We start from the raw sequence: 25,816 nt of genomic DNA, 5'->3' as shown, positions 1-25,816 counted from the left end.
ACGAGGATTATCAGAGTACAGGAGAGAACGAGGATTAGCAGAGTACAGGAGAGAACGAGGATTAGCAGAGAACAGGCGAGAACGAGGATTATCAGAGAACAGGAGAGAACGAGGATTATCAGAGAACAGGAGAGAACGAGGATTAGCAGAGAACAGGAGAGAGGCTCCCTATGATATAGAGCAGTGATGACATCCAGCTGTGCCACAGGGATTCCAAACAAATGTTGAATCCTGTAGATGATGTCACCCATATGCAGATTTCTTCTCTTTTCCCTGAGGAAGGAGTGGAATCACTCTGAAACGCGTTGGAACAATTAGATTAGTATCTCTGCAGCTTTATTACATCTATAATGATACCAATTTGTATCTTTTATGAACAATCAAACGCAGTTATACTGGGTATCCTTATCATGTCATTTCATTTTCTGATTGTGATGCTTTATTATGAATCTGTATGATGTATTGTATTGTATGTCTTTGTGTTATCACCTTTTTTGACAATATAATGTATACTTTTTTAATACTTCCAGTACTTTCTAAGCCCTTAAATCCCAGTGTTAGGGGGTCTCCCCTTCTTCCAATTGTTGTCTTGGGGATGTTGGCTTATAATCAGGAATTTTTCCCTTCTTTTCTCTTCCCTGTGAAGGATCACTGCTGTGCTCTGCCACCGTGCAATTCCCATCACCGTTGTCTGAAATGGCCAGTCCTGTTCATGACGACAAGTGTAGTGTGACAGGACGTGTGATCATTCGCATTAGCAGCATAACTGGGAACTTATCGGAATTGACCTAGCAATACCGGAGCTAAAAACCAAAATGCTTACATTGTCGGAATATGTAGGCCAGGGGTCTCCAAAGTTTCTAAGAAAAGGGCCAGTTTACTGTGCTTCAAGCTTTAGGGGGGCCGGACTGTACCCAGTGGGAGTAGAAACAACCCAGTATCAGCGATTCATCATTGGTTTTATTGGGAGGAATAGTGCCCCAATTTTAGTATTGATGGGGAAAATAATGTCCAAATGATATCAGTAGGAGGAATGGTGCTCCATCATTGGTGTCAGTTAGTCGAATGGTGCCCCATCATTGGTATCAGTGGGAGGAATAGTGTCCCATCATTGGTATCAGTGGGAGGAATTGTGTCCCATCATTGGTATCAGTGGGAGGAATAGTGTCCCATCATTGGTATCAGTGGGAGGAATAGTGCCCTATCATTAGTATCAGTGGGAGAAATAGTGCCCCATCATTGGTGTCAGTGGGAGGAATAGTGCCCCATCATTGGTATCAGTGGGAGGAATAGTGCCCCATCATTGGTATCAGTGGGAGGAATAGTGTCCCATCATTCGTATCAGTGGGTGGAATAGTGCCTCATCATTGGTATCAGTGGGTGGAATAGTGCCTCATCATTGGTGTCAGTGGGAGGAATAGTGCCCCATCATTGGTATCAGTTGGAGAAATAGTGCCCCATCATTGGTATCAGTGGGAGGAATAGTGCCCCATCATTGGTGTCAGTGGGAGGAATAGTGCCCCATCATTGGTGTCAGTGGGAGGAATAGTGTCCCATCATTGGTGTCAGTGGGAGGAATAGTGCCCCATCATTGGTATCAGTGGGAGGAATAGTGCCTCATCATTGCTGTCAGTGTGAGGAATAGTGTCCCATCATTGATGTCAATTGGTGGAATAGCGCCCCATCATTGGTGTCAGTGCGAGGAATAGTGTCCCATCATTGCTGTCAGTTGGTGAACTGGTGCCCCAAGGGCCAGATAAAGGCAAATAGAGGGCCACATACAGCCCCTGGGCCGCAGTTTGGAGACCAATAATATAAGCATAGCACATTCTATTCAAAATGCAAATTTCAGAAGACCACTATAGTCGATTTTATTCTATTCTATTCCTTTTATTATATATTCTGTCATGTTTTATTATATTCTTTTCTAAATTAAAATTTCAGAAAAGGGCTATATTCTTTCTATTGTATTATATTCTATTCTAATCTAGTCTATTTTTTTCTACTATATTCTTTTATTTTCTATTATGTTCTATTAATTTCTATTCTTTTATTTTATTTTCTGTTTTATTCTATTCCTTTCGAAATTCAGATTTCGAAAGTTGGCTATATTCTAATACACATAGGGGTTTATTTACAAAAGCTGGAGAGTGCAAACTCCAGCTCTCTTCTGCATAGAGCATCTAACCTCAGCTTGTTCAATTAAGCGTTTCCAATAAAACCTGGAAGCTGATTGGTTTCTATGCAGAAGTGAGCCTGATTTTGCACTCTCCAGGTTTAATAAATAAACCCCACCGTCTTTGAAGGAAATCAGCAATAGTCAGCAATATATTTACATTTTAAATTTGTTCTTGAATTTGATTTCATATTTGAATTTGATTTGGATCATTCGTTATTTTGTACAAAATTTTGTTTCGTTATTTCGAATTTGTTTAATTTCATTACTATTGTAATTCAGGAATTCAGATACATCTGAATCTCAGAATAACGAAAATTTTGTGCAAATTTCAATTTGGAACGAAGCAAATGGCTCATGTCTAGAACATAGAATCTGTGTTTTTTCCTCTGGTATGGTGATAGACAGGGGCGGACTGACCATTTGGAAACTAGGGCACTGCCTGAGGGCCTAGGGTCAGTAGGGGGCCCCATGAGATGCCCCTGGTACCTTTTTTTTCATAGGTTTTTTTTTGAGTTTGGGCAAGGACACAGGGGCCCCATGATCCCCTATTGCTCAGGGGCCCCATGAGTTGTCAGTCTGCCCCTGTTGATAGACATCAGCAGGAGGAGGAGAAAGCCGAATGAGACGAGACAGAACGGAAGCCAAGAACACGAACAAGGCGCAGGTGATTTCTGATTATCACACCCAGGGAGTCTGGCGATGCTATGGCTTTGTAGTCAGAAGAATATAGAGACTGAGGGCCCATTCACATCCACAAACTGCCCATTTACTTTGCGTTTTTGCAAGCACATCGGCATGCGTTTGGTGAACGTTTTATGTGCGTTTACAATGCATTTTTGCCTTTGAGGTCATTTTCTTCTTTTTTTCTTTGTGCATTTATGTGCGGTGTGATGCGTTGCAGTGGACTTGCTTGCATTTACATGTGTTTGCGGTGCGGAAGAATGCAGCTAGCTGAAGTCTGTGTTGGCTCTTTTGGGTATCCTGTGCCCTAATACCTCTATCCTTGAGATTTTCATGCTGAATAAATTCTGTTAACCCTTTCAAAAGTGGCTGGTGCTCAAGCCTTCAGAAGTCAAGGATTTCACTCTTAGGGCAAGTTCACACTAGATGCAGTCCAGTGCATTTTTTTTTTCTGCAACAAAAATGCATGCACAGTGTTCTTCATGTATTCCAATGGTCCTGGTTCACACCAGTGCAGTCAGTTCAAGTCAGGTTTCGGTGTAGAAAAAAAAAGTAGAACATGCTGCATTTTTTCTGCACAGAACTGTAATGGAACATTGCAAACTGCATCAAAACTGCATCAAAACTGCATCGGAACCGCGTGTGGTGTGAACTGTAAGCAAAAACGTATCCGGAGTGCATTTTTGTGGTGTGAACCAGCCCTTAACCCCCCTGGCGGTATTCCCGAGTGTAGCTCGGGGTAAAGTTTCAGCACCACAAGCGGTAACCCCGAGCTACACTCGGGAATACTCTGCAGCGTTGCTCCGGGGTCCCTTCTGCACTTACCTTGTCCTGCGCTCCCGCGATGTCCCTCCTGCAGTGTCCCCGGCCATCTCCTCCGGCCGATGCCGGCATCCGTCTTCCGGGTTCCGTTCCCTGCGATGTCAGGACGTACGGGGGACAGAACGGCGGGAAATTCAAAAATTGTAAAAATGACATTCACTAAATACACTAAAATCACATAGTATAACATTCCTGTATCAAACCATTTCACATACATTTTGTCCCGAGTGCTTTGTCCGGCGCCCTGCCTGCATTTTTACTGTTCTTTCTGCCTGGAAACTGAGAAACGTCCATGGCGTCCAAAAAGCGTCCCTTTAGCTCAAAAGCGGTTTTAGACCGGCTAGAGAACAGCGATAGTAAATCAGAACCACTTGCAGAATTGAGTGATAATGATTCGTGGGGGAAATTCCTCATCAGACACTGAAAACGATTCTGCGACTTTGCTCAGTGATGTGCGAACTTGGCGCTATATTTCACATTTCAGTGTTTTTGGTTTGATTATATTATTGAATTAAATTTATTATATCATTATTTTTTTATGATTATTTATTATATTATAATTTATGATTTCGTGTTTCAAATTTTATCATCCCCGGGATGTTTACTAGACTCTTGTTCGGACAGATTTCAGTGAGTTATTCCTAAAAATTACAGGCCTACAATAAAAAAACAACATATTTCCATGTAAAAAAAAAGTACCGCTTTGAGCACAGAAATATGGACATAATCAGACTGCTAGGGAGGTTAAGGTGAAATGTCGGCCCACCGAGCCACTTGGTGGTCCCTAATTGCCTCCAGGGCAGGGGCGGAATGACAACTCATTGGGCCCCCGGGCAATAGGGGATCATGGGGCCCCCGTGTCCTTGCCCAAACTCAAAAAAGCCTATGAAAAAGGTACCAGGGGCATCCCGCAGTGCCTGAGTTTCCAAATGGTCAGTCCGCCCCTGCTCCAGGGGCTACTCCAACAACATTCTTTGACAATGAATCCACTCTTAAAAAAAATAGAAAGGCATGTGCAAGCTTTATTGACAAATCATTAAAAAAAAAATACAAAAAACACTTTATGTGAACAAAAACACAGTTTCGGGGAATCATTTTATCACTCAATGTATCCCAGCCCGGCAGGCTCACTTTTGCATATGTATTCCCAGTTGCAACCATTCAACTATTACCATGTTTAATACAGTCAAAGCAGGAATTATGGAATCAAAATATTCAGCCATTTATTATTATAAGTGTGCTGACCTCCGTATAAAAGATTTATGTTTTCCACTTATTTAGCTGCATTGAGTTTGAGTCAGGGGGGATTCAGGACTGTTTGCACATTATCTGCGTTTGGAGCAAATGGGCGCTTTCACACTGCTCTGTTCAAAAAAAGCGATAAAAACGCATATGCATTTTTACTACGTTTTCTGGACTCCTGACTCCAATTATGCACCTGTGATACTTGGACATGTGATTCAAAAAACAGGTGCGTTTTCTTTAGAAATCAATAGATGCGTTTTGGTGTGCTTTTGAAAAGGACACCAAAGCTGCAGAATGCAGGATTTTTACAAACGCAGTGCACCTGCAGCGCACTGGTGTGCAGAGATCCAATTGGCTCCTGTCTAAATTGTCCCTAAATTGTGTTTGTATGAATGTGAATTAGGGACCTTAGATTGTACGCCCCTTGAGGGTCAGGGACTGATGTGAATGTACAATATATATGTAAAGTGCTGCTTAATTGATGGCGCTATATAAGTACCTTAAATAATAATAAATCCAGAGATTTCCCTGCAGTAGTTTTTTTCTGCCAGTAGATGTCCTTACTCTGATGGCCAGCATTATTCAACTCACTTTCTCTGATCCCAGCTTGTCTTGACTCCCAGCCTCTGATGGGACAGTGAAAGGAGAAGCAGCACATGCTCATTTCTCTGTCACTCTGCTCTCTCCTCCTATCAGCACATGAAATGATTGGCTCCAGTATGAGCAAGAAACTGATAGCAGGTCAAATTCAGGTACCTTTAATTTTCTTTATCTATTGATTTCAGAACTGCAATTATTTTTGCATTTTCGGTTCAGCTTTAACCAGGGGCGGACTGACAATTCATGGGGCCCCCAGGCAATAGGGGATCATGGGGCCCCTGTGTCCTTGCCCACACTCAGAAAAGCCTATAAAAAAAGTACTAGAGGCTTTCATGGGGCCCCCTACTGACCCTGCGCCCTCAGGCAGTGCCCTAGTGCCCAAAATGGTCAGTCCGCCCCTGACTTTAACATTCTGTAACATCCAAACATCATAAAATTGTAAAGCAATATGACATATACAACCGGTACACAATGACTTGTCGTAAACAAACAGTCCGTTTGAACCTAGATCTATGTGAATAAGGCCCCTTTCACACGGACGTTCCGTATGTCCCATGTATTTCTATGGACTAGTGGATATAAACGGATGATCATCTGTTTACATTCATTAACGGTTTCCAGACCTCCCTATAGCAGAAATACTGCTACAGAGCGGCACGGTGTGCAAAATCAAGTATATATACGTGATTTCGCATTTCCAGGTAAGGGGCGCGCCCGCGCCGCCATTCACGCCCGTGGCTGTCAATCACTGGATCCCGGTCGGTGATTACTCGCCGGCGCCCGGTGATTGCTGAGGACCTCGAACCCCTCGTGTATTGTATTGTTACTGTGCTGTCTCGTGTACTGTCTTCCATTATAATGTACAGCGCTGAGCAAACCGTTGGCGCTATATAAATACTGTATAATAATAATCTCAGATGGGGGGGGGGGGGGAACGGTTTGTAAACAAAAAACAGTTCTCCTCCCTGTCTGCTCCTGCATGCTGCTTTGGATGGCTGTGCACAACACAGCCATGCAAAGAAGTGTGATTACAGTGAAGCACAAACACAGCCACACAATGTAGAAAGGCACACAAAACACAGTTAACCCTTTGAGCGCCCCACATGTTTACCCCTTTCTGCCCGGTGTCATTAGTACAGTGTCAGTGCTTTTTTTTTAGCACTGATCACTGTATCGGTGTCACTGAGGATGTCAGTGACACCAAGTCAGTTCCCCCCTCAATGTCCGAATCGCAGTCCCGCTACAAGTCACTGATCGCCGTCATTACTAGTAAAAAATAAAATCCCAGTATCTATACCGCCATTTGTAAATGCTATAACTTTCACGTAAACCAATTAATTTACACGTATTGGGATTTTTGAGACATGGGGCAGAATACATTTTGGCCTAAACCTATGATGAAATTTGACGATTAAATTTTTTATTGGATATGTTTAATAGCAAAAAGTCCAAAATATTGTTTTTTTCTCAAAATTGTCAGATCTTTTTTTTATAGTGCAAAAAATCAAAAACGCACAGGCAATCTAATACCACCGAAAGAAAGCTGAATTCATGGGAACAAAAGGACGTAAATTTCATTTGGGTGCAGCGTTGCATGACAGCGCAATTGTCAGTTAAAGAAACACAGCGCCATAATGCATAAAATGGCTTGGTTAGGAAGAGGGGTAAATCCTCAGGAGCGCAAGCGGTCAATGTCCGCATCCGTTAACATGTTTTTTGTTGAATGGAAGAAAAAAAATGGATGTAAATAGGCAACAACGGATGTAAACTGCAGCCAGGGACGGACTGACCATTCGAGCACTCAGGCAGTGCCGAGGGCCCGAGGTCAGTAGGGGGCCCCATGAGATGCCCCTGGTACATTTAATTGGCTTTTTCGTAGGCTTCTTTGGGTGTGGGTGAGGACACAGGGGCCCCATGATTCCCTATTGCCCAGGGGCCCCATGAGTTGTCAGTCCACCCCTGACTGCAGCCATTATTGTCTGTTTACATGCGTTTTTGTCAAACGGACAAAAAAAAGAGGCCTAAAAGAAGATCTGGATGGCTGCACATGTTTTACTGATGCATGTAAAACAGCACCTAAACCCCAATGATGGCGGGGACCAGGCGCGTCCCTAGGGTTGGTGTCACCCGGTGCGGTAACACTTGGTGTCACCCCCTCTGATGATCCCCGCAGAATGGATCGGATCTGCAGATTGAGCATAATAGATCGGAGTCCAATCCATTATGCTCCCCAGTCCGCAGATCTGATTCAACTTGTGGGGATAGTCGGCTTGCAACCTATACGGGGTTAAATGATCTGTCAACACCGGTCCGGTCTGCACATGCTCGAGAAGTGATGTCAGAAGGAGGAGGTTCCTGCTATTGCAGCCGCATTTCCTGACTACAGACAAGTCTCGGATCTTGCACAGCCTTAACTAGATCAGTTAACCCCGTATAGGTTGCAAGCCGACAATCCCCACAAGATGGATCGGATCTGTGGATTAGGGAGCATAATGGCTCGGACTCCGATCCATTATGCTCAATCCGTAGATCCGATCCATCTTTCGGGGATCGTTGGCTTGCTTTAAAACTTTACTTTTCGTGGAGCTCGTGGAGAAGGTCCGGTGTCACCCCGTGCGATAGGTGTCATCTGGTGCGTCGCAAACCCGCCTAGGGACGCCACTGGTGGGGACAAAGGAAAGTCAGCGCATTTCACGCTGTTCTAGCGCTTAATCAGGACCATTGTCACCCCGTGCAAAAGGTCTCAGCTGGTGCGGCGCACCCACCTAGGGACACCACTGGCGGGGACAAAGGAAAGTCAATGCATTTCACGCTGTTCTAGCACTTAATCAGGACCATTATCACCCGTGCGATAGTTATCACTGGTGCGTTGCGCACCCGTCTAGGTCCGCCACCGGCGGGGACAAAGGAAAGTCAACACATTTCACGCTGTTCTAGCGCTTAATCAGGATCATTGTCACCCCTTGAAATAGGTCTCAGTCGGTGCGGCGCGCACCCGCCTAGGGACACCACTGGAGGGGACAAAGGAAAGTCAACGCATTTCACGCTGTTCTAGCGCTTAATCAGGACCATTGTCGCCCCGTGCAATAGGTCTCAGCCGGTGCAGGGCGTGCACCCGCCTAGGGACACCACTGGCGGGGACAAAGGAAAGTCAACACATTTCGTGCTGTTCTAGCGCTTAATCAGGACCATTGTCACTCCGTGCGATAGGTCTCAGCCGGTGCGGCGCACACCCGCCTAGGGACACCACTGGCGGGGACAAAGGAAAGTCAACGCATTTCGTGCTGTTCTAGCGCTTAATCAGGACCATTGAACCCAGAGCCAGCCATGTTTTTCTAACACTAACAAAAAATATATGTGTGTTGCAACAACGGCAACAACACTCTGTAGACAATTTTTTCAGGTCTCTCATTGTCCTGCTCACCGTTTTTTCTAGATCTGTACAGACTTTGGGGTCAAGTTACAGTCATGCCCAGCAATGTTCTAGATCTCATGGAGAGGCCTTTTCTATAGTTGTTACTATTAGATTACACCTCTCCCCAATGCAATGGCAAGCGTTGCAGCTTTAAAATACGGCACGTTGCGGTTTGACTGTAGTTTTGTGCTAGCTCCTCTGTCACAAAGTAATGAACGATGAGGAATGTTGCTAAATGGAATGAATACCTTTTTAAATAGATCTAAACCCAACCACTACAACCTCATGTAAGATTTATCATGTCTGAACTATTCCAAATTTAGTAGTAGTAATCCCAAAGTAGTTTTTAATTTATTAAATCTGCAGCTAATCCCAGGTGGTCTTGCCATGGCGGTCCTTGTTAAGGCATATCCCATTATAGGGCGACAACTGTCTTCCAATTGTGTTCCTGTGTTGTCACCCGTGGAAATTAGAAGCGGGCACACTCTCATGCAGTGCTCAGACATGGTCCACTATTATCAGGAAGCTGGACCAATGACCAAAGAAGGTGTATGTAGACAGGAACAAGTGTATGTAGATAGAAAATGACTCTGGGAACTGGAGGCCATCAGCAGCCCTGAGACGAAACAAAGGCTATAAAGGTAAATCCAATATGGTGAGTAGTAGTTGTTCACATTCAACTCGATTTGTTGTGTAATGTCTAAGACATGTCATAGCTTATCCAAACGGCTTTTTCCGTTCTAGGGAGTGTCCAGAATAGGGTTGCCCAATGGCATCCCTGGGGGGGTTGTGGGCCACACCAGGTGACACCATCACAGGGGCTGCAGGATGCCAGCCGAGCGTCTGGGTCCTGTGAAGGTCCTGGCCAGTTATTGGGGTGATCCCGGCACAGTGTGGAAATGCACTCACCACACACTCCCCTCTGTCCTCCCAGCACAGCACAGCCAAGGTTAGCACAACCTGGAAGCTCACACCAGAAACACGTGGGGGAAGAGAGAGTGTGCTGCACCTCCAGAAGCACGTGGAGAAAGGAGAATCCAGAACCGGAAGTGGGGAAGAGTGTGACAGGGAGGCTACTGAAGAAGCCCATCTCAGAGGAGACCTGAGGCTACTGGTATCATTTGGAGGACCATGAAGGGAGCTGGAATCTGACTATCTCCAGAGTGGATGTTATGGCTGACCTGATAAGACAGTTTATCTCAAATGCATGATTAATTTGCGCATCTGGTGAGTGCACAATTTACTTCATATCGGTCATCCCATCTACCACTCCGGATAAAGAATTTGATTACTTCTTGGAGATCTTATGATCCTCACGTTTAATAATATTGGACATTCACTTATCACTTTAACCACTGTCTGTGGTTCTCATTTATGCACTTTATTTATTGTGTTTACATATGTCCTAACACTTATGTCACTTTATTTGTTATGATCGGCACCTTATATGCAATGGTTATTGTCCATATTCAGAATTTTGCACATTGACTTTTAGCGCTGCACCCATCTTTTATACTATTATTTATTTAGAGGTCTTTTTGGCTGCCTTGGTGTTCCAGCTGCTTTGTGCTCTGCAGCGCTCACTTAATTTTTATCTTCTTGTATTCTGCTACATGGCTTTGATAAAAAAAAAATCCCAATAAAGTATATATTGATTGGTTTGTGTGAAAGTTATAGCGTCTACAAACTATGGTATAAATATTGGATTTTTTTTTCTCTTCTTCTACTAATGGTGGTGATGGTGGGGATCTTTCTGAGATTGTTGGTTGTCAACAGAGCTATGGGCTGTGATAGGCTGTGCACAATCAGCAGGTCCTGGCCGTGAATCATTGCCAGGGACTTGCTGACAGGCTATGTACAATCATAATGGGTGCCATCGGTGGGGGGCACATATGCGTGCACCCTAAACCCGGAGGCAGGTACATCACACTACAGGTACGTCACTTTGCCTTTGTGAACCGCCCAGCTGCAGTTCATTGTGGGAGGGCGGTCCACAAGTGGTTATTAAACAAACCCAGTAGAATATGACCAACTACTACTAGCTGTACCATAATCTGGATAAATGAGACCCCTCAAAGACACATGAAAGTAGTATGTTCTAAAACATGGTAATTGTTTAATTCCTTATATCATATCAAGTGTACCAAATTGTCATTAACATTTACCTTAAGGCATATGGATATACATAAAAACAGGATGTTCCCTCAAACTCTTAAAACACTAAAAAAAGTCAAAATGCGTTAAAGACTGCACATCTCAGGCCTGCTTAAATGCCTTACAGTCCATAAAAATGGTGTTAAAGGGTCAATACACCCAACAGTAATATTTTATTTACAGAAGGAGCCTGGTGGGCCCATAGCTACCTATATGTCTTGGATGCTCCAAAGACAAATTCTCCAACCACATTACCCAATTCTGTCCCTTTCCAATGGGGCGTTTTGGGTATGTCCACCCACCCTTGTGTGTTTAAGCTTTTTGTTACATTATCCATGATATAACAAATAAAACAGAAAGGATGTTGCAAGACCCTGGAACTCAAAGCAGAGATCTCTCCAATAGGGTCCTCAAGGTATCAAAGAAACTGTTAGGAGGTTTAAAGACCCACTCCAAAAAAACTTGAAAATTCCCCCATTTCCCCACTGCAAGTGTTAACTGCTCGTTTAGGCTGGCCATACATTATACCATTTTCTTACAAATTTCTGTCCATTTCATTTAGATTTACCTTCAACTATGTAGTGCAGGGGCCTGCCTAATTGGATACAATTGAAAGTGTTACTTAGGTTTGATCTCATATTATATGGTTATTGGTAAATCTAAAGCAAAATTCTCAAGAAAATTGTATAGTGTATGGCCAGCCTTAGTCTAGGGAAGAGTTAAGGCAGTTTTACTTCCCCAGAGCATCTTCTCCCCCATGCAAGATCCTTGATTTGGTAACAGTCTAGCAGCACAGAGCAGCAGAGTGTTGGGTATTTTAATCTACCTTTCCATGCCCCCAGATCCAAATGAGCAGCTAAACCTTGCAGTGCAGATGCAGCCCCATTGCAAGAGGGAATTTTCAGGTTTCCTGGAATTGGGCTTTAATTCTACAGCAGTTGGCAAACACTGAAATATCAGATTTGGGTGGACTGACCCTTTGAAAACACAGTTTACAAAGCAGAAATGTAAGCTGACCTATGCTTTCCATGTTCTGGTTGTTGATCAGAGCATGGTTAAATTCTTCCTAAAAATTGAACATAATTATAAAAATTGACTGTTGAATGTTGCCAGTTATTGGATACCAATACGCAAGTCACATCTAGAAGACGTCCAGAAATACAATATATCATTCTAGAATGTCCTTCTTGTACATTGTATATGGTGGCATCTGTAAAGGAGCTGGAGTAGTGTGGGAGTTACTGTATGTTGCATGACTCTGTTTCCTTAACAATAGTAACCTATCCATTGGTCGTCAAGTGTGGTAGAAGTCAAACATCTCTAGTAGGACACAACAAGCCTAGCGCACACTACTAATCACTTGTAGTGTCTGATTCCTTCATAGTCCATCACTGGAGGCCACGTACAACTTGCTTGCTATACTTTGCAAAGGAGGGTCTGTAGGTCACAGATAGACCCGGCGGAGGTCACTCGGAGATGTAATAGTGTTACACTGAGGGCACAGCTTCTTTGTTCCCTGGTAAAAAGAAGACAGAAGAGAACTCAGCTAAAACTCAACTCCAGGAAATATAAAAGACCACCATTTAATGGAGTTACATTTTCATAAAAAAATAGAAGGGAGAGCAGGAGAGAACAGAGTTAGGATCAATGCCCAGTACCTGGATTTGTCAAATTTTGGACATCACAATGGCCTTACATTGGGTATATGGAGCCCAGATGGACAGGTCTTGAGTAAGCAGCCCTTCCTGAATACACATAACCTTCAAAGGAAACCTGGACTTAGGAAGTATGGTGGTTGTGAGTACCAGCTTCCCATTCTGAAAATGCTAGTTACTCAGCTATATGCTGATCTAATAATTTAAGTATTTATTTAGCCATTGACTCAGCAGTACTGGCTGCATTCTAATTTTCCCAATGAGAAATCTTGTTCCAGGTCAGTAACGCCAAAAGATGTTTATTTTTAATGGAACAAAAACTGGCAAACCATTACTTAATGAACTATTTAGATGTAATTTTTAGTTAAAAAATAAGCCCCCCCCCCTATTTGTTGGAGTATATTGCAGTCTTACGGCTTCATACTTAAATAGAACTATGTCCAATCGTTGGCAAACTCATGCAGGCTCCACCTCCGCAACATCTCCAAGATACGTTTGTTCCTAACCCCAGACACTATTAAACTACTCGTTCACTCCCTTATTATCTCACGTCTGGACTACTGCAACTCTCTCCTCACCGGCCTAACTCATCGCAGGCTATCCCCGCTTCAGTCTATCCTGAACTCAGCGGCCAGACTCATCCACCTTACCAACCGCTCCGCTTTTGCCACCCCCCTCTGTCATTCCCTCCACTGGCTCCCGATTGCCCAACACATTAAATTCAAACGACTAACACAGACATACAAAGCCATTCATAATGCTGCCCCAAACTACCTCACCAACCTGATACCCAAATAACACCCATCCCGTACTCTTCGCTCCTCACAAGACCTCCTACTTTCTGTGTTCCATTGCAGAGATTTCCCTTCACTTCCTGTCCCATAGCTAAACAGGGAGTAAGAGGAAATCCCTACAAATTAAGGGAATCCCTTGGGGACCCTCAGGTCACCAGAACTAGTGTCCCCATTGGAAGATTTCCCCTCTATTACATTTCTGGGGACAACCCCAAAATTTGGGATTTTTTTTTCACTTTTAATTTTCAATGATAATGGTAAACTGAACAAATAGAGAGGAGGAATCTCTTTAACGGGGGGCACAGACAGCAATACAAACTGACAGAGGTTATAATCTTTGCTCTATCCAAAACAAAAAAAAAAGTTTGCATTTAGTTATATTTTAAGCTAACATTTCTTTATTGAGAGGCCTCCACCCAAAAGAGTTCCACATTTTTAAAAAGGGCTTCATTATGCTGCCTTCTCCTTGTTGATGAACAGCTCCTGAATGATTATATAGTGGGTCACAGGAAGTAGTGGCTCATTGACAACCATTTTGGGGTGTTTCCATTTAACTGAACCACCATGAGGCCTTATATGTCTCTGAAAATGTCAAATTTCAGGTGAAGTTCAAAAGCTGTTTGTGGAGAACACACAGCAGGTGGACAATTACTGAGATACATTTGTGGACATGACCTCCACCTGAAGCTGGTTTGGAGACCTCCACCTGAAGCTGGTTTGGAGACCTCCACCTGAAGCTGGTTTGGAGACCTCCACCTGAAGCCGGTTTGGAGACCTCCACCTGAAGCTGGTTTGGAGCCACCACACAAAATATATATTTCTGATTGTAGGATATATTGTCAAATACAGTTATGATCCATTCATTAATTCCATGGCTTAGAATTTAGAATCTCTCTCCCTTATTGGCAGTCCATGTAGGTCAACAGGGAAATATCTATGGTCATGACTATAGCTCTCGTGAGAAAGAACAACAATGCAGTCAGGGGCATGCCTCCAATTCTCATACACAGCAATGTCCATTACAGGACATGTAGTAGGTGTTACTGAGTGTGGCATATTTTCCTGAATCCCTCCTGTAGACCAAAGCCTGTATTACCAATCATATACTGAACATATTTTATTGGAGGAATTGTATTTTATTACAAATACAGTGTATGGTAATCATACACATGATAAACCATGACAAAAGTTGTAACCATGGCTATACATACACTAAAGGGTCCATGTATAAAAGATTTTTAAACAATTGTCACGAGCATTCATATAGGCTATGTGACTTTTCACCATATTTTCTCCAATAATCTGACTTCCTATGATTTTCAGCTCCATATAGTGATGAAAATGTGGTATATTTTTCTTGAAATACCCAATTTATAAAACACTGTATTTTGACCACTAGTGGAGCTAACAATCATAGGAAGTCATGGTATTCGATAAAATCTAGGAAACTTTCGTACAGTCTGGATTAATGCTTGTGACATTCGCCCAAAGAATGTTTTATAAATAGACCCCTTTGTGTCCACTTAAGTCTTCTAAGGAGTTAGTGAGCTGTCTGAGGAGATATCAATTGTTCGGCTTGTGCTTATTTAAAGTTCAATAGTAACACTTGCCATAAATTATGGAAAAGTCAGGCGTAAAGTTGTATAAATTGCATTGTTTAAATTAGGCCTAAATAAGTTAATACTTACCAGTGCCCGAAGCCAGCATGCCTCGCAGTGTATGTGCCAGCACTGGATGGAGGCGACTGGAACAGTGTACGCATCCTGGACACAAAAGCAAGAATTCCAATTAATAAAATTCCTATTTTCAAAGAATGTAAACTTGCTAAATAGTCATTTTTTTTGTTCTGGCCTTATTTAGTGCCCGTTGTTATAGAAAAGTATTTGTTTAGCAAGGTTTTTTTTTTTTTAAATTACAGGTTTACTTTAAAGATAAACACCAGGTAAGCAGTTAATTATGCTGATGAAATACATGAATATCAGCTGTTTCACTTGACTCAGGATTTGTATTTCAGTTCATTCAGCCCTGAGATTTACAACGCTTTGTCACACAGCACCTGACATTTCACTGCTTCAGTTAAAGAGTCACTTACCCAGCGGTGTATTTATTGTGAGGCAAACAAGGCATGTGCCTAGGGTGGCAATTTTTTGGGGGGAAGAGGTGGCACCATCTGAGGACCTGGGAGCCTGGTGAGGCTCCGCCATGGAATCCAAGGAGGGTACGTGCTGCTGGAGGGTGTAAATTTCCTGCACAAAGAAGGAAGACATTGGGCTTGGCTCCAGAGAGGTTAAAGTTGGTGCTGGACTATATCCCTCTCTGCAGGCAGGGGCAGGGCCTGGGGGCGGGGTGCCCAATTTTAGTTGCGGCTGGGGCTGGTGCGGGTGTTGATGGCTTTTTTAGTCTTGCCTAGCGCAGCACAAGAGTTAAATACACCACTGTGCATACCCACTCCTAGCTTTTGATTGGACAGTAAAGGAGCAGCAGCAGAGTGATTAGGTCAGCTCTTGGTTCTCTCCTGCTGTTATAAGGTGTAGTTCTCACTCCCTAAAGGGACCCCTGTTTTAGCCTTTCTCTGTTGATGTCCCAGCAGCCAAACACACGTTCTCAATCACTCTTCTGGGTCAGTGATCAATCTAGTGGTATTTTTTTTGGTGCTTTAACCACTTCAATACCGGACAATTTTACACCTTCCTGCCCAGGCCAGTTTTCAGGTTTCAGCGCTCTCACACTTTGAATGACAATTGCGCGGTCATACAACATTGTACCCTAACAAAAAATTTTTTCATTTTCTTCACACAACCAGAGCTTTCTTTTGGTGGTATTTAATCACCGCTGGGGTTTTTATTTTTTGCTAAATTAACAAAAAAAAGCCAAACATTTTGAAAAAAAAAAGTTTTTCTTTATTTCTGTTATAAAAGTTTGCAAATAAATAATTGTTCTTCATAAATTTAGGCCAAGATGTATTCTGCTACATGTCTTTGGTGAAAATAACCCAAATTAGGATGTATTATTTAGTTTGTAGGAAAGTTATAGAGTTCACAAACTATGGGATAGATCTGAATATTGATCAATCCTGAAGTACTGACAGCCAATCTAATTTCTTGAGGTCCAAGAATGTCAGAACAGTACAGATATCCCCCAAATGTCAGGAGAGTACAGATATCCCCCAAATGACCCCTTTTTGTAGAGTAGACAGTCCGACCTACTTCATAAGAGGAATGGCGAGTTTTTTGAAGTTGTATTTTTTTGGTCATAATTTTTCGGAAAATGAAAAAATAAAAAAATATTTTTTTACATACTGTCACCAGTGCAGTACAGCATCATCATATAACTGGCATGGCGGTGATCAGGGACACTGACTGGTGACAGTATGAAAAAATATATATATATATATATTTTTTTTTTTTTTAAATTATTTTTTATTACATTTTTTCTCTTTTTTTTAAGATTTCTTTTTCATATTTCACTATGAACAAAGTAGTACAATGTTACCATAGTAACATTGTACTACTTTGGGGAAGTGATCAGTATTTTTTTTTTTTTTTTTACGCAATTTGCTTATAGCAAAGAATTACTTTCCTATAAGCAAGCATTTACCTGAATGACATCGATTCATTCAGGGTTTTTTTTTTTGTGCTTAGCTGTGATTTGGTCACAGCTAATCACATGACATGTGCATGTGATTAGCTGTGACCATTCACAGCTAGGCACTAGTATACAATGGATGGCATGAATGAAGCCATCCATTGTATACAACTGTCATGTGACCTGCTGTGATTGGTCACAGCAGGTCACATGGTACCGGCAACAGGGCCGGTACTCAGATCTGTCATCGGCCGTGTCCGAGGTACACGGCCGGTGACAGATCGCGCCGCTGCGCCGCTCTGCAGGAGCGCAATCTACGCATGTGCGGGAGGACGCCATATGGCGTCCACCCGGAACGCTGATGACATTTGCCGCCTGCCATTCGGCCATAGGGCGGGCCTCAAATGGTTAATGAAAAAACGTGAACTTGAATGGGATGCAGAGTAACTGTGGGATACTCCAGCAATGTTAAGTAGTAACTTGAGGATACTAATCTTACTCCTAAAGATTCTAAACACAGTCCTTGAAGCAGCAAATATTGGGCTGAGCTAGGCTTTTAAGCACAAGCCAACTGATGCAAGAGGGATAGCAGCGGCACACGGTTGCTGAGATCTCACACATCGGTTTGTACTTATTAATGTTATTGGATGCCTCCTTCCAGTATCTTCCAGACACCTTTTTGGAATCTGGTCTGGAGGATTCACAGGAAAGAAGTTCCTCAGTCAGCTCCAGCAGAATTCAACATAATAGCTAGCCAGCTGGGACCTTGATGAGCAGTAAAAAAGCCCAGCTGGAATGTCCAGAAGGGCAGCAGCCCTTCAGGCTAAGATCCCCTCCTCCTAGGCAAGAAGAACCCGTGTTCCAAGCGCCAAACTATTTATGTTCCCTCCCATCTGTTGGGAATGCAACAGCATGTACTATAATGTACTATATATAGTATTTCTGTGTCAATATCACTTGACCAGTAGATGGCACTGTACACTAAAGGTTACTAGTTGTATATGTGTAAAACTTGCTGATACTTTCCTCCTCTCTATCATCTCTTCAGGAAGTAATGTGTCTGTAATATGTCTGCTGCAATGTGCTCTGTATGTTTGTAACTTAAGCCACACAAGTAAAGCCTGAATTCTGCTATCACTGCCAGTGTCTTCTATAACACATAACCAACAGGTTATGGGCCCAGCTCCAGACACTGAAAAAAGGAAAACTACAAGCAAGTAAGTGCTGCATTTACAATTCTACCAATTCACTGAAAAATGGCAAGTGCTTCAGATATGAAGTTTACAATAGCAAAGCTCAACAATACCAACTACCAGCTATGGAAGTTTAAGCTTGAAATGCTGTTATCCAAAGATGACTTGTGGCAGGTACTAGATACACACAGACCCAATGACAACCCGGAAGAATGGGACAGAAAAAACAGGCAAGCAAAAGCAGTCATAAGCCTGTTAGTGGAGATCGATCAACTCATTCATATAAGGAAAGAAAACACAGCTAAAGGTATGTGGACTGCATTACAAAAACTGCATGAATGTGCAAACCTAAACAGTAAACTATATCTGCTACGCAAACTGTATAAGATGAGGCTGGAAAAAGGGCAGGAAATGGGTGAACATGTAAATGCCATGCTAGAAATTGTGGACCAGCTGAGTGCAATAGGTGAAGAAATAAAAGGCAACCATGTTGTGGCGCTACTTCTGTGCAGCCTTCCAGAATCATACAGTGCCCTTATAAATGCTCTAGAAACTAGACCGGAAACTGAACTGACGCTAGAATATGTTAAGGGAAAATTAATTGATGAATACAGCAGAAGAAAGGAAAATTTGCATAGTGAAGAGAACGAGAGACCAGAGGCAGCTCTGAAGGTGCATGAAGGCATAAGACAAAGCAAAGAAACCAGGGTATGTTTTCACTGCAAAAAGGCCAGTCACCTGAAAAAGAACTGTTCAATCGGAGGAGTGCGCATGCGCGGCCGGCGGGAAAGACATGTCCCGCTGAGGCTCCGTCTCCCCGTCGGGTGACAGCGCCTTGAAGCAGCGGGTCCCGGCCCGCAATATACCAGGAGGGGACCCGGTCCCCGTGGTGATCCTTCCAGGGTCCGATCCGCCCTCGGCAGCGACGGTTCCTCTGCAGTGAGTCGGAGGAATCCGACAGAGGACTCCATCTCTGCAGCGAGCCGTCCATAGGCCCGCCCACCACTACCCTCTCACACAGAACCAGGGGAGAGAAGAGAGAGAACAGGGGGGCTGAGATTGGAATAACAGCCCCCCCCCCAATATAAGCAGCACCATGGTCAAAGGGGCACCCCGGCACCAGGTCCCCCCATCCACCAAAACTATTAAGGAGGCCCTGGCAAAGGCCTCCACAAAGATGGCCACCGCCCCAGCACGTGGAAGCAAGCAGGCAGCAGGAGCATATGCAGCCCTGCAGGATCCACAGCCCAGCCATCCCTGCACGTCTGAGGGTGAGTCTGACCCTGAACCAGATGTCCATACACAAGCCCTGACGCCTGACCTTATACCCCTAGACCTGTTATCACGCTTTGAAAAAATGCTACACAAGGCTTTGAAGCAAACCTCAGACCGCATCACTGCCACACTATCTAGGGAAATCCGTGAACTGGGACAGCGCACTGCGGACCTAGAACAGAGGGTGGATGGTCTTGACGTCTCACTTCAAACACATACAGATGACCTTGATCTCCTGCGTGACGAAAACGCAACTTTATTGACACGGCTAGAGGACTTTGAAAACCGAGCACGGCGCTCAAATCTACGTGTCCGGGGCCTTCCGGAAACGATCGTTGATGTACAATCGACAATAACAGCTCTGTTCCAAGAGCTTGCCCCAGCTATCCCAATCGATAGATTGGAATTAGACAGAGTCCACAGGGCGTTAGCACCACGACGCAACGACGGTGCGCCACGTGACATTATAGCCAAGCTTCACTTTTTCCGTACCAAGGAGCAACTTCTACAAGCTGCCCGCAACACAGAATCTCTACAGTTCCAAGGTCATACCTACCAACTATTCCAGGATCTATGCCCCACAACCATCGCCAAATGCAGGGCTATGAAACCTCACCTACAAGTACTTCAACAACATGCAATACAATATAGATGGAGTTTCCCTTTTGCAGTGCGATTCTGACACCAGTCCTGAGATTACACCTGCAAGATGCCTGAGGACCTTATAGACACCCTGCGGACCCTGCAGCTACATCCCCCAGCGACGCCTTCAGAGAGCGCCAAGCGGAGGTCCACATCCAGCTCGCCACGGAAGTCTTTCCCCACGCGTGCAACTGACGGTCAATCCAACTTCCACAAGAGAGGGCGTTTTTCGTCTCCGGGCCTAACCTCACAAGACACCATGGACTGAACTCTGTTCCATGTTTATCCCTTTTTTTCCCCCCCCTTATTTTTTATCACACACACCATGCGATATACTCTTTTGATTGTCACTACGGTTAGCACCGTTAGTATTCTCTCTCCCTCTACATGATAAATCCTGGTTGCCTCACAACATGAGGTCTGTTCTGCAACCCCCCCCTCCTGGGTTTTATAATAGTTTACATCTGGGAGCCTAGGCTTTGACGGCATGCGATGCCATACCCCTACACCCATGAGGTTTCACTAGCACCACTAGTGCCGTCTGAGTCCGGGATTCCCTGATTTTATCGGATGTTTTTCTCTTTTTAATATACCTGTTTTTTCTGCCGGGACCTTGCCACCATTTGGTAATCACATTGCTGTCATCCTTACGGTCCGCGTACCTGCACACTCCACCTTAGCCCCTGTGTTATTGGTTATTTAATAACACTTGGGCTACTATTGCTCCCTAGCCCACCCTGACTCAGGGTGTCCTTGGGAGCCCACCTTTTAGGCCTTAAATGGCCTCTTACACCCTTTCTTTCCTGTTACCTCTCTCCTACCGTACCCCTCTTCCCTCCCTCCAACATGACTCCATGACTTTGCTTAACATACTCCGCAACAATCCTATCCTCCGCAGTAATCGTCAGGCTTCACCCTGGGCGGTGGTGCCATGCTATCCAATCCACTATACGCTTTCCCCATGGGCTCGTTAAATGTCCTTACCCTGAATGTTCAGGGCCTCAATATCCCGCAGAAACGTAATAAGGCTTTCCGAACCTTTGCTACACTTAAAGCCCACGTGGTCTGTCTTCAGGAAACACACTTCACTTCCAACTCCACTCCTAAGTTTTTTGGTCCTCGATATCCTCAGGTCTACACGGCCTCTGCCACAGCCAAACGAAGGGGGGTACTGATCGCCTTCCATCGAACAACACCTTTCGTACCATGCACCGAAATCAAAGACCCAGAAGGTCGTTACCTCCTGTTAGTAGGGCAACTCCTCGATGTAGATGTCACCATTTTTGCATACTATGCCCCAAACCAAGATCCTTTACCATTCCTTTCACACATACTCTCGGTTATAGACCATCATAAACGCGGAACTTTAATTGTTAGCGGAGACTCTAACAATGTAATATATCCCTTTCTCGACAAATCTCCTCAACTATCTCCTATCCCTGCTTCTAAACAAACCTTCTAATCCATACTACAACGTTATTCTTTGATAGACTCATGGCGAGAACTTAACCCGACCAAACGCCAATACACCTTCTATTCTCACCCCCACCGGTCATTCTCTAGGATAGATCATATTTTTGTCACCACTGCCTCTTCCCCTCGGCTTTTGACCTCTGAAATAATTCCCATTCCCTGGTCTGACCATTGCGCCGTGTTCACATCTATGGCCTCGTTGGCCTCATCCCCCGCTGAATCCTCTTGGATCATTAATGATAACCTGCTTGTAAACCCAGCTCACTGTCTAGAAATAGAAACAGCCCTTAAAGACTACTTCTCTCTCAATCAATCACCTGATATTTCCCCTCTCTTGTTATGGGAAGCACACAAACCAGTATTACGAGGGTTTTGCATTAGCAAAGCATCCTTCTTAAATAAAACCAAAAGGCAGCAACGTCTTCTACTGGAGCAGACTTATGATCGTTCTCATCAAGCCTTCCAGACGGCTCCCACGCCTGCCAATCGTGAAACCCTGGAGCGATCTAGATTAGCCCTAGATCTTTTTCTCACAGACCAAGCGGAACTCTCACTCCGTAGATCTAGGCACAAATACTATACTAGGGCAAATAAACCCAACACATTCCTGGCTCTTTCACTTCGCAGGCTCGACCAGCTCACTAAACCTATCAGGATACACACGTCCTCTGGTAACCTCACTAGTAACCCAGAACACATCCTACAGACGTTCCATAAACACTTGTCACAACTTTACTCCTCTTCCACACCTTTCGACCCCACACAGGCTGATACCCTTTTAACTTCCATTTCTTTCCCGAAACTCTCAGAGTGCCAGTTAGCGGCACTTGAAAGACCCATCTCCCAAGCCGAAACCTTAGACGCTATTAAAAGTCTAAAGCTACGTAAACGCCCAGGGTCAGATGGCTTCTCAGCCACTTACTATAAAAAATTTGCTCATCTTCTTACACCTATCCTCACTAATGCTTTTAACGCTTTACTATCTGGCCAAACCTTCAACCATGAAACAGTGCAAGCGAACATTTCAATGATCCCAAAGCCGAATTCTGATGACACGCAGTGGTCCAACTATAGGCCAATCTCTCTCCTCAACATTGACATCAAACTGCTAGCAAAAGTCCTTTCTTCACGTCTTAACCTATGTATTGGCTCTTTAATTCATAATGACCAAGTGGGCTTTATCCCGACTAGACAAGCGGGAGACAACATCAGACGTGCATCCCTTTTGGCAAACTTAGCAAGATCCCGTAATATTCCCGCATATTTCCTGTCCCTAGATATCCGGAAAGCATTTGATACAGTCTCATGGCCATACCTCGATTATATTTTGCATCGGTGGGGTTTTGGCCCACATTTCTTAACCTGGATCTTCTCGCTGTATCGAGAACCTTCGGCCAGAATTAGGTATCTGGGGCACAGGTCAGCTCAGTTCCCGATCTCCAGAGGCACGAGACAGGGCTGCCCTCTGTCCCCCTTGCTCTTTGCTCTGGCTATAGAGCCCCTAGCCCTCTTAATTAGAGCTAATCCGGATGTCAGGGGACTCGAAATTGGGGGCACACACCATAAGCTATGTCTCTTTGCGGATGACGTCTTGCTCTTTCTCACGTCACCGTTGACTTCTTCACCCTCCCTACTCCGGCTTCTCGAGGCGTTTGGCGCGCTTTCTGGTCTAATAATAAACCCAAATAAATCTACAGCACTTAACATTTCTCTCCCCCCTAAAGAGTTGACGCATCTGAAACAGATTTTACCATTCCCTTGGTCACAGTGTCATATCCCTTTCTTGGGAATCAAACTGACTCCTGGAATATCAGACCTTTACGCAGCTAACCATCTTCCGATGCTAAACCATCTCTCTGCCCTTATGTCCAAATGGTCTTCCCTCCCCCTCGCATGGCTAGGCAGAATAGCAGTTATCAAGATGTCAATCCTCCCAAAAATTCTATATCTGTTTAGAGTCCTTCCAGTCCCAGTCCCCCCTCATTACCTCCGCACACTGCAGCGTCGCATCTTCTCCTATGTATGGGGAAATACTCGCCCTCGTATACCCCGCTCCACCCTATACCACCCTAAGCTTGCTGGAGGTCTAGGCCTACCCGACATCAGCAAATATTACCAAGCAGCGCATTTAGCCCAATTACCTAAGTATCATGCAACCTTTGAAATCCCTCAATGGGTTGCACTTGAATCAATAGAATGCGATCCCCTATCCACCGCTAACCTACTTTGGTTGAGGCCGGTAGACCGCCGCTCTATAACCAACCCCATCACTTCTCATTTTTTATCCTTATGGGATAAATTGAAAACCCGTTACCTCCTCCAATCACTACATAATCCTATGCTCTCGTTTCTACGAAACCCAGCTTTTCCTCCGGCGTGGCAGACACCCCGTTTATTCAAAGCCTGGTCCTCCGCTAATTTGCTCCGTACGCATCACTTCCTACAGAGGAATAAGTTTAAATCCTTTGCCTCGCTGCGGGAAACGCATAGCCTCCCGGCCTCTGAGATATTTAGATACTTGCAGCTACAACACTTTTACGCACCATACGCTACAATAACCAATCGGCCAGACACCATGTCTCTCTTTGAACGAGCGTGTTGCAAAGACCCTCACAGACGTGGGCTTATCTCCTGCTTATACTCACTCTTCGCCACTTCGACCACCACGTCCCCCCCTCTATATACCCATAAATGGGAAGTGGATCTAGGTAAGAAATTCGACCCGTCTGATTGGGACCGCATTTGGGCCAACACAAAATTGTCTTTGCAGAATGTTGTAGCATTGGAAACGAATTATAAAGTTCTAACCCGCTGGTACTTGGTCCCAGCAAGAATCAACAAAATTTACCCCTAATTACTCGCCCAACTGTTTCAGAGGCTGTGTGGATCTGGGAACACATTACCATATATGGTGGGACTGTCCTGTAGCCCAAACCTTTTGGGATGAAATTTTTCCCATGATATCTACATTTAGCACTATCACTATACAGCCCGACCCAACGACAGCCCTACTCAACCAATGCCCTTCTGGCATCTCCAACTCGCAATTTAAGCTGTTTATGCAAGTCACGACAGCGGCTAAACAGGTTATAGCAAAGTCTTGGAAATCCCCTACTCTTAGTGTCGCAGCTGTCAAAACCAGAATAACTCAAGCCATGATACACGCAAAGGTGGAAGCCACAGTTCTTGACACAATCCCTAAATTCCTGCGCATATGGAGCCCTTGGGTAGAGCATTTCCTTCCGTCTAACTTTGACGAGTCACTGCTTCTCCCTTGAGTTCAGTACTGTACGACAAGGATATGGTACATAACCCCTCGTGCGTAGCGCGTAGAGGCTGTTGTGAACTTGATGAATATTCATGGAGTCATAGTTGTTGTTCTTCTTCCCCTTCCCCCCCCTTCCGCCCCTGTCTGACCCCCTCCAGAATTCCCCCTATTTCTTTAATGCACTTGGGAGACATTACCATGATTGACTGATACCATCTTGCATTCTGTCATTGATTTCTATTTACCTGTTTCCGTTAGAAATGTATAGACGTTAATGCATTGACCCTCATTCATTTTATTGTATCCTACTGTCACATCAATGCCTAATATGTATTAACAATGTCTCCTTGTTTGTGTCATCCCCGTTTATTGTTAATAAAATTGTTTGAAAAAGAACTGTTCAATCTGGAAAGCTGAGCAGCGAAAGCGGGAGCTACCCACAAGAGAAAGAGCTAAAGCGGTCATGAAAGAAAATGAAAGTGCATCATGGAGTGGTACTTTTAAAGTGACTCAGAATAGTACCTCACATGGATGGTACATTGATTCAGGGGCAACAAGTCACATGACAAGCGACGAGACATTCTTCACAGAAATTGATTTTAGTGTAAAAGATAAAGTCTTCCTAGCAAATGGGAAAAGTATTACAGCGGAAGGTAAAGGTCAGGGATTTCTGAACTGCAAAATGCCATCAGGGGGCAAGCAGAGCATCCTTGTAAAGAATGTTCTATATGTTCCAAGCCTAGAAGGAAGCCTCCTATCAGTTAAAACCCTTGCAAGCAATGGACTCACTGTCCAGTTCAGAGGTAATGAATGCACAATTCAAAATGGAAAGCAA

The 25,816-nt window shown here is 44.2% G+C and overlaps 1 protein-coding gene across 1 annotated transcript in view; it reads right to left on the bottom strand.

The window, feature by feature from the left end:
* Nucleotides 1–11,036: 11,036 nt before the first annotated feature.
* The window catches only part of LOC149453937 (E3 ubiquitin-protein ligase Rnf220-like), a 95,582-nt gene continuing 80,802 nt past the window's right edge, over nucleotides 11,037–25,816 (bottom strand). Inside the window, exons 11-12 of the mRNA XM_089688000.1 lie at nucleotides 15,234–15,308; nucleotides 11,037–12,612 (exon numbers count right to left, since the gene is read on the bottom strand). Coding sequence (XP_089544126.1) covers nucleotides 12,541–12,612; nucleotides 15,234–15,308 — 147 coding nt within the window. The 3' untranslated portion in view covers nucleotides 11,037–12,540. The remainder of the gene's footprint in view (nucleotides 12,613–15,233; nucleotides 15,309–25,816) is intronic.

The sequence above is a fragment of the Staurois parvus genome, unplaced genomic scaffold (assembly GCF_062004578.1).
Source record: "Staurois parvus isolate SC_StPar_1 unplaced genomic scaffold, SC_StPar_1.0 ptg000444l, whole genome shotgun sequence".
Lineage (NCBI taxonomy): Eukaryota > Metazoa > Chordata > Amphibia > Anura > Ranidae > Staurois > Staurois parvus.
This window is presented reverse-complemented; position numbering and strand designations above follow the sequence as displayed.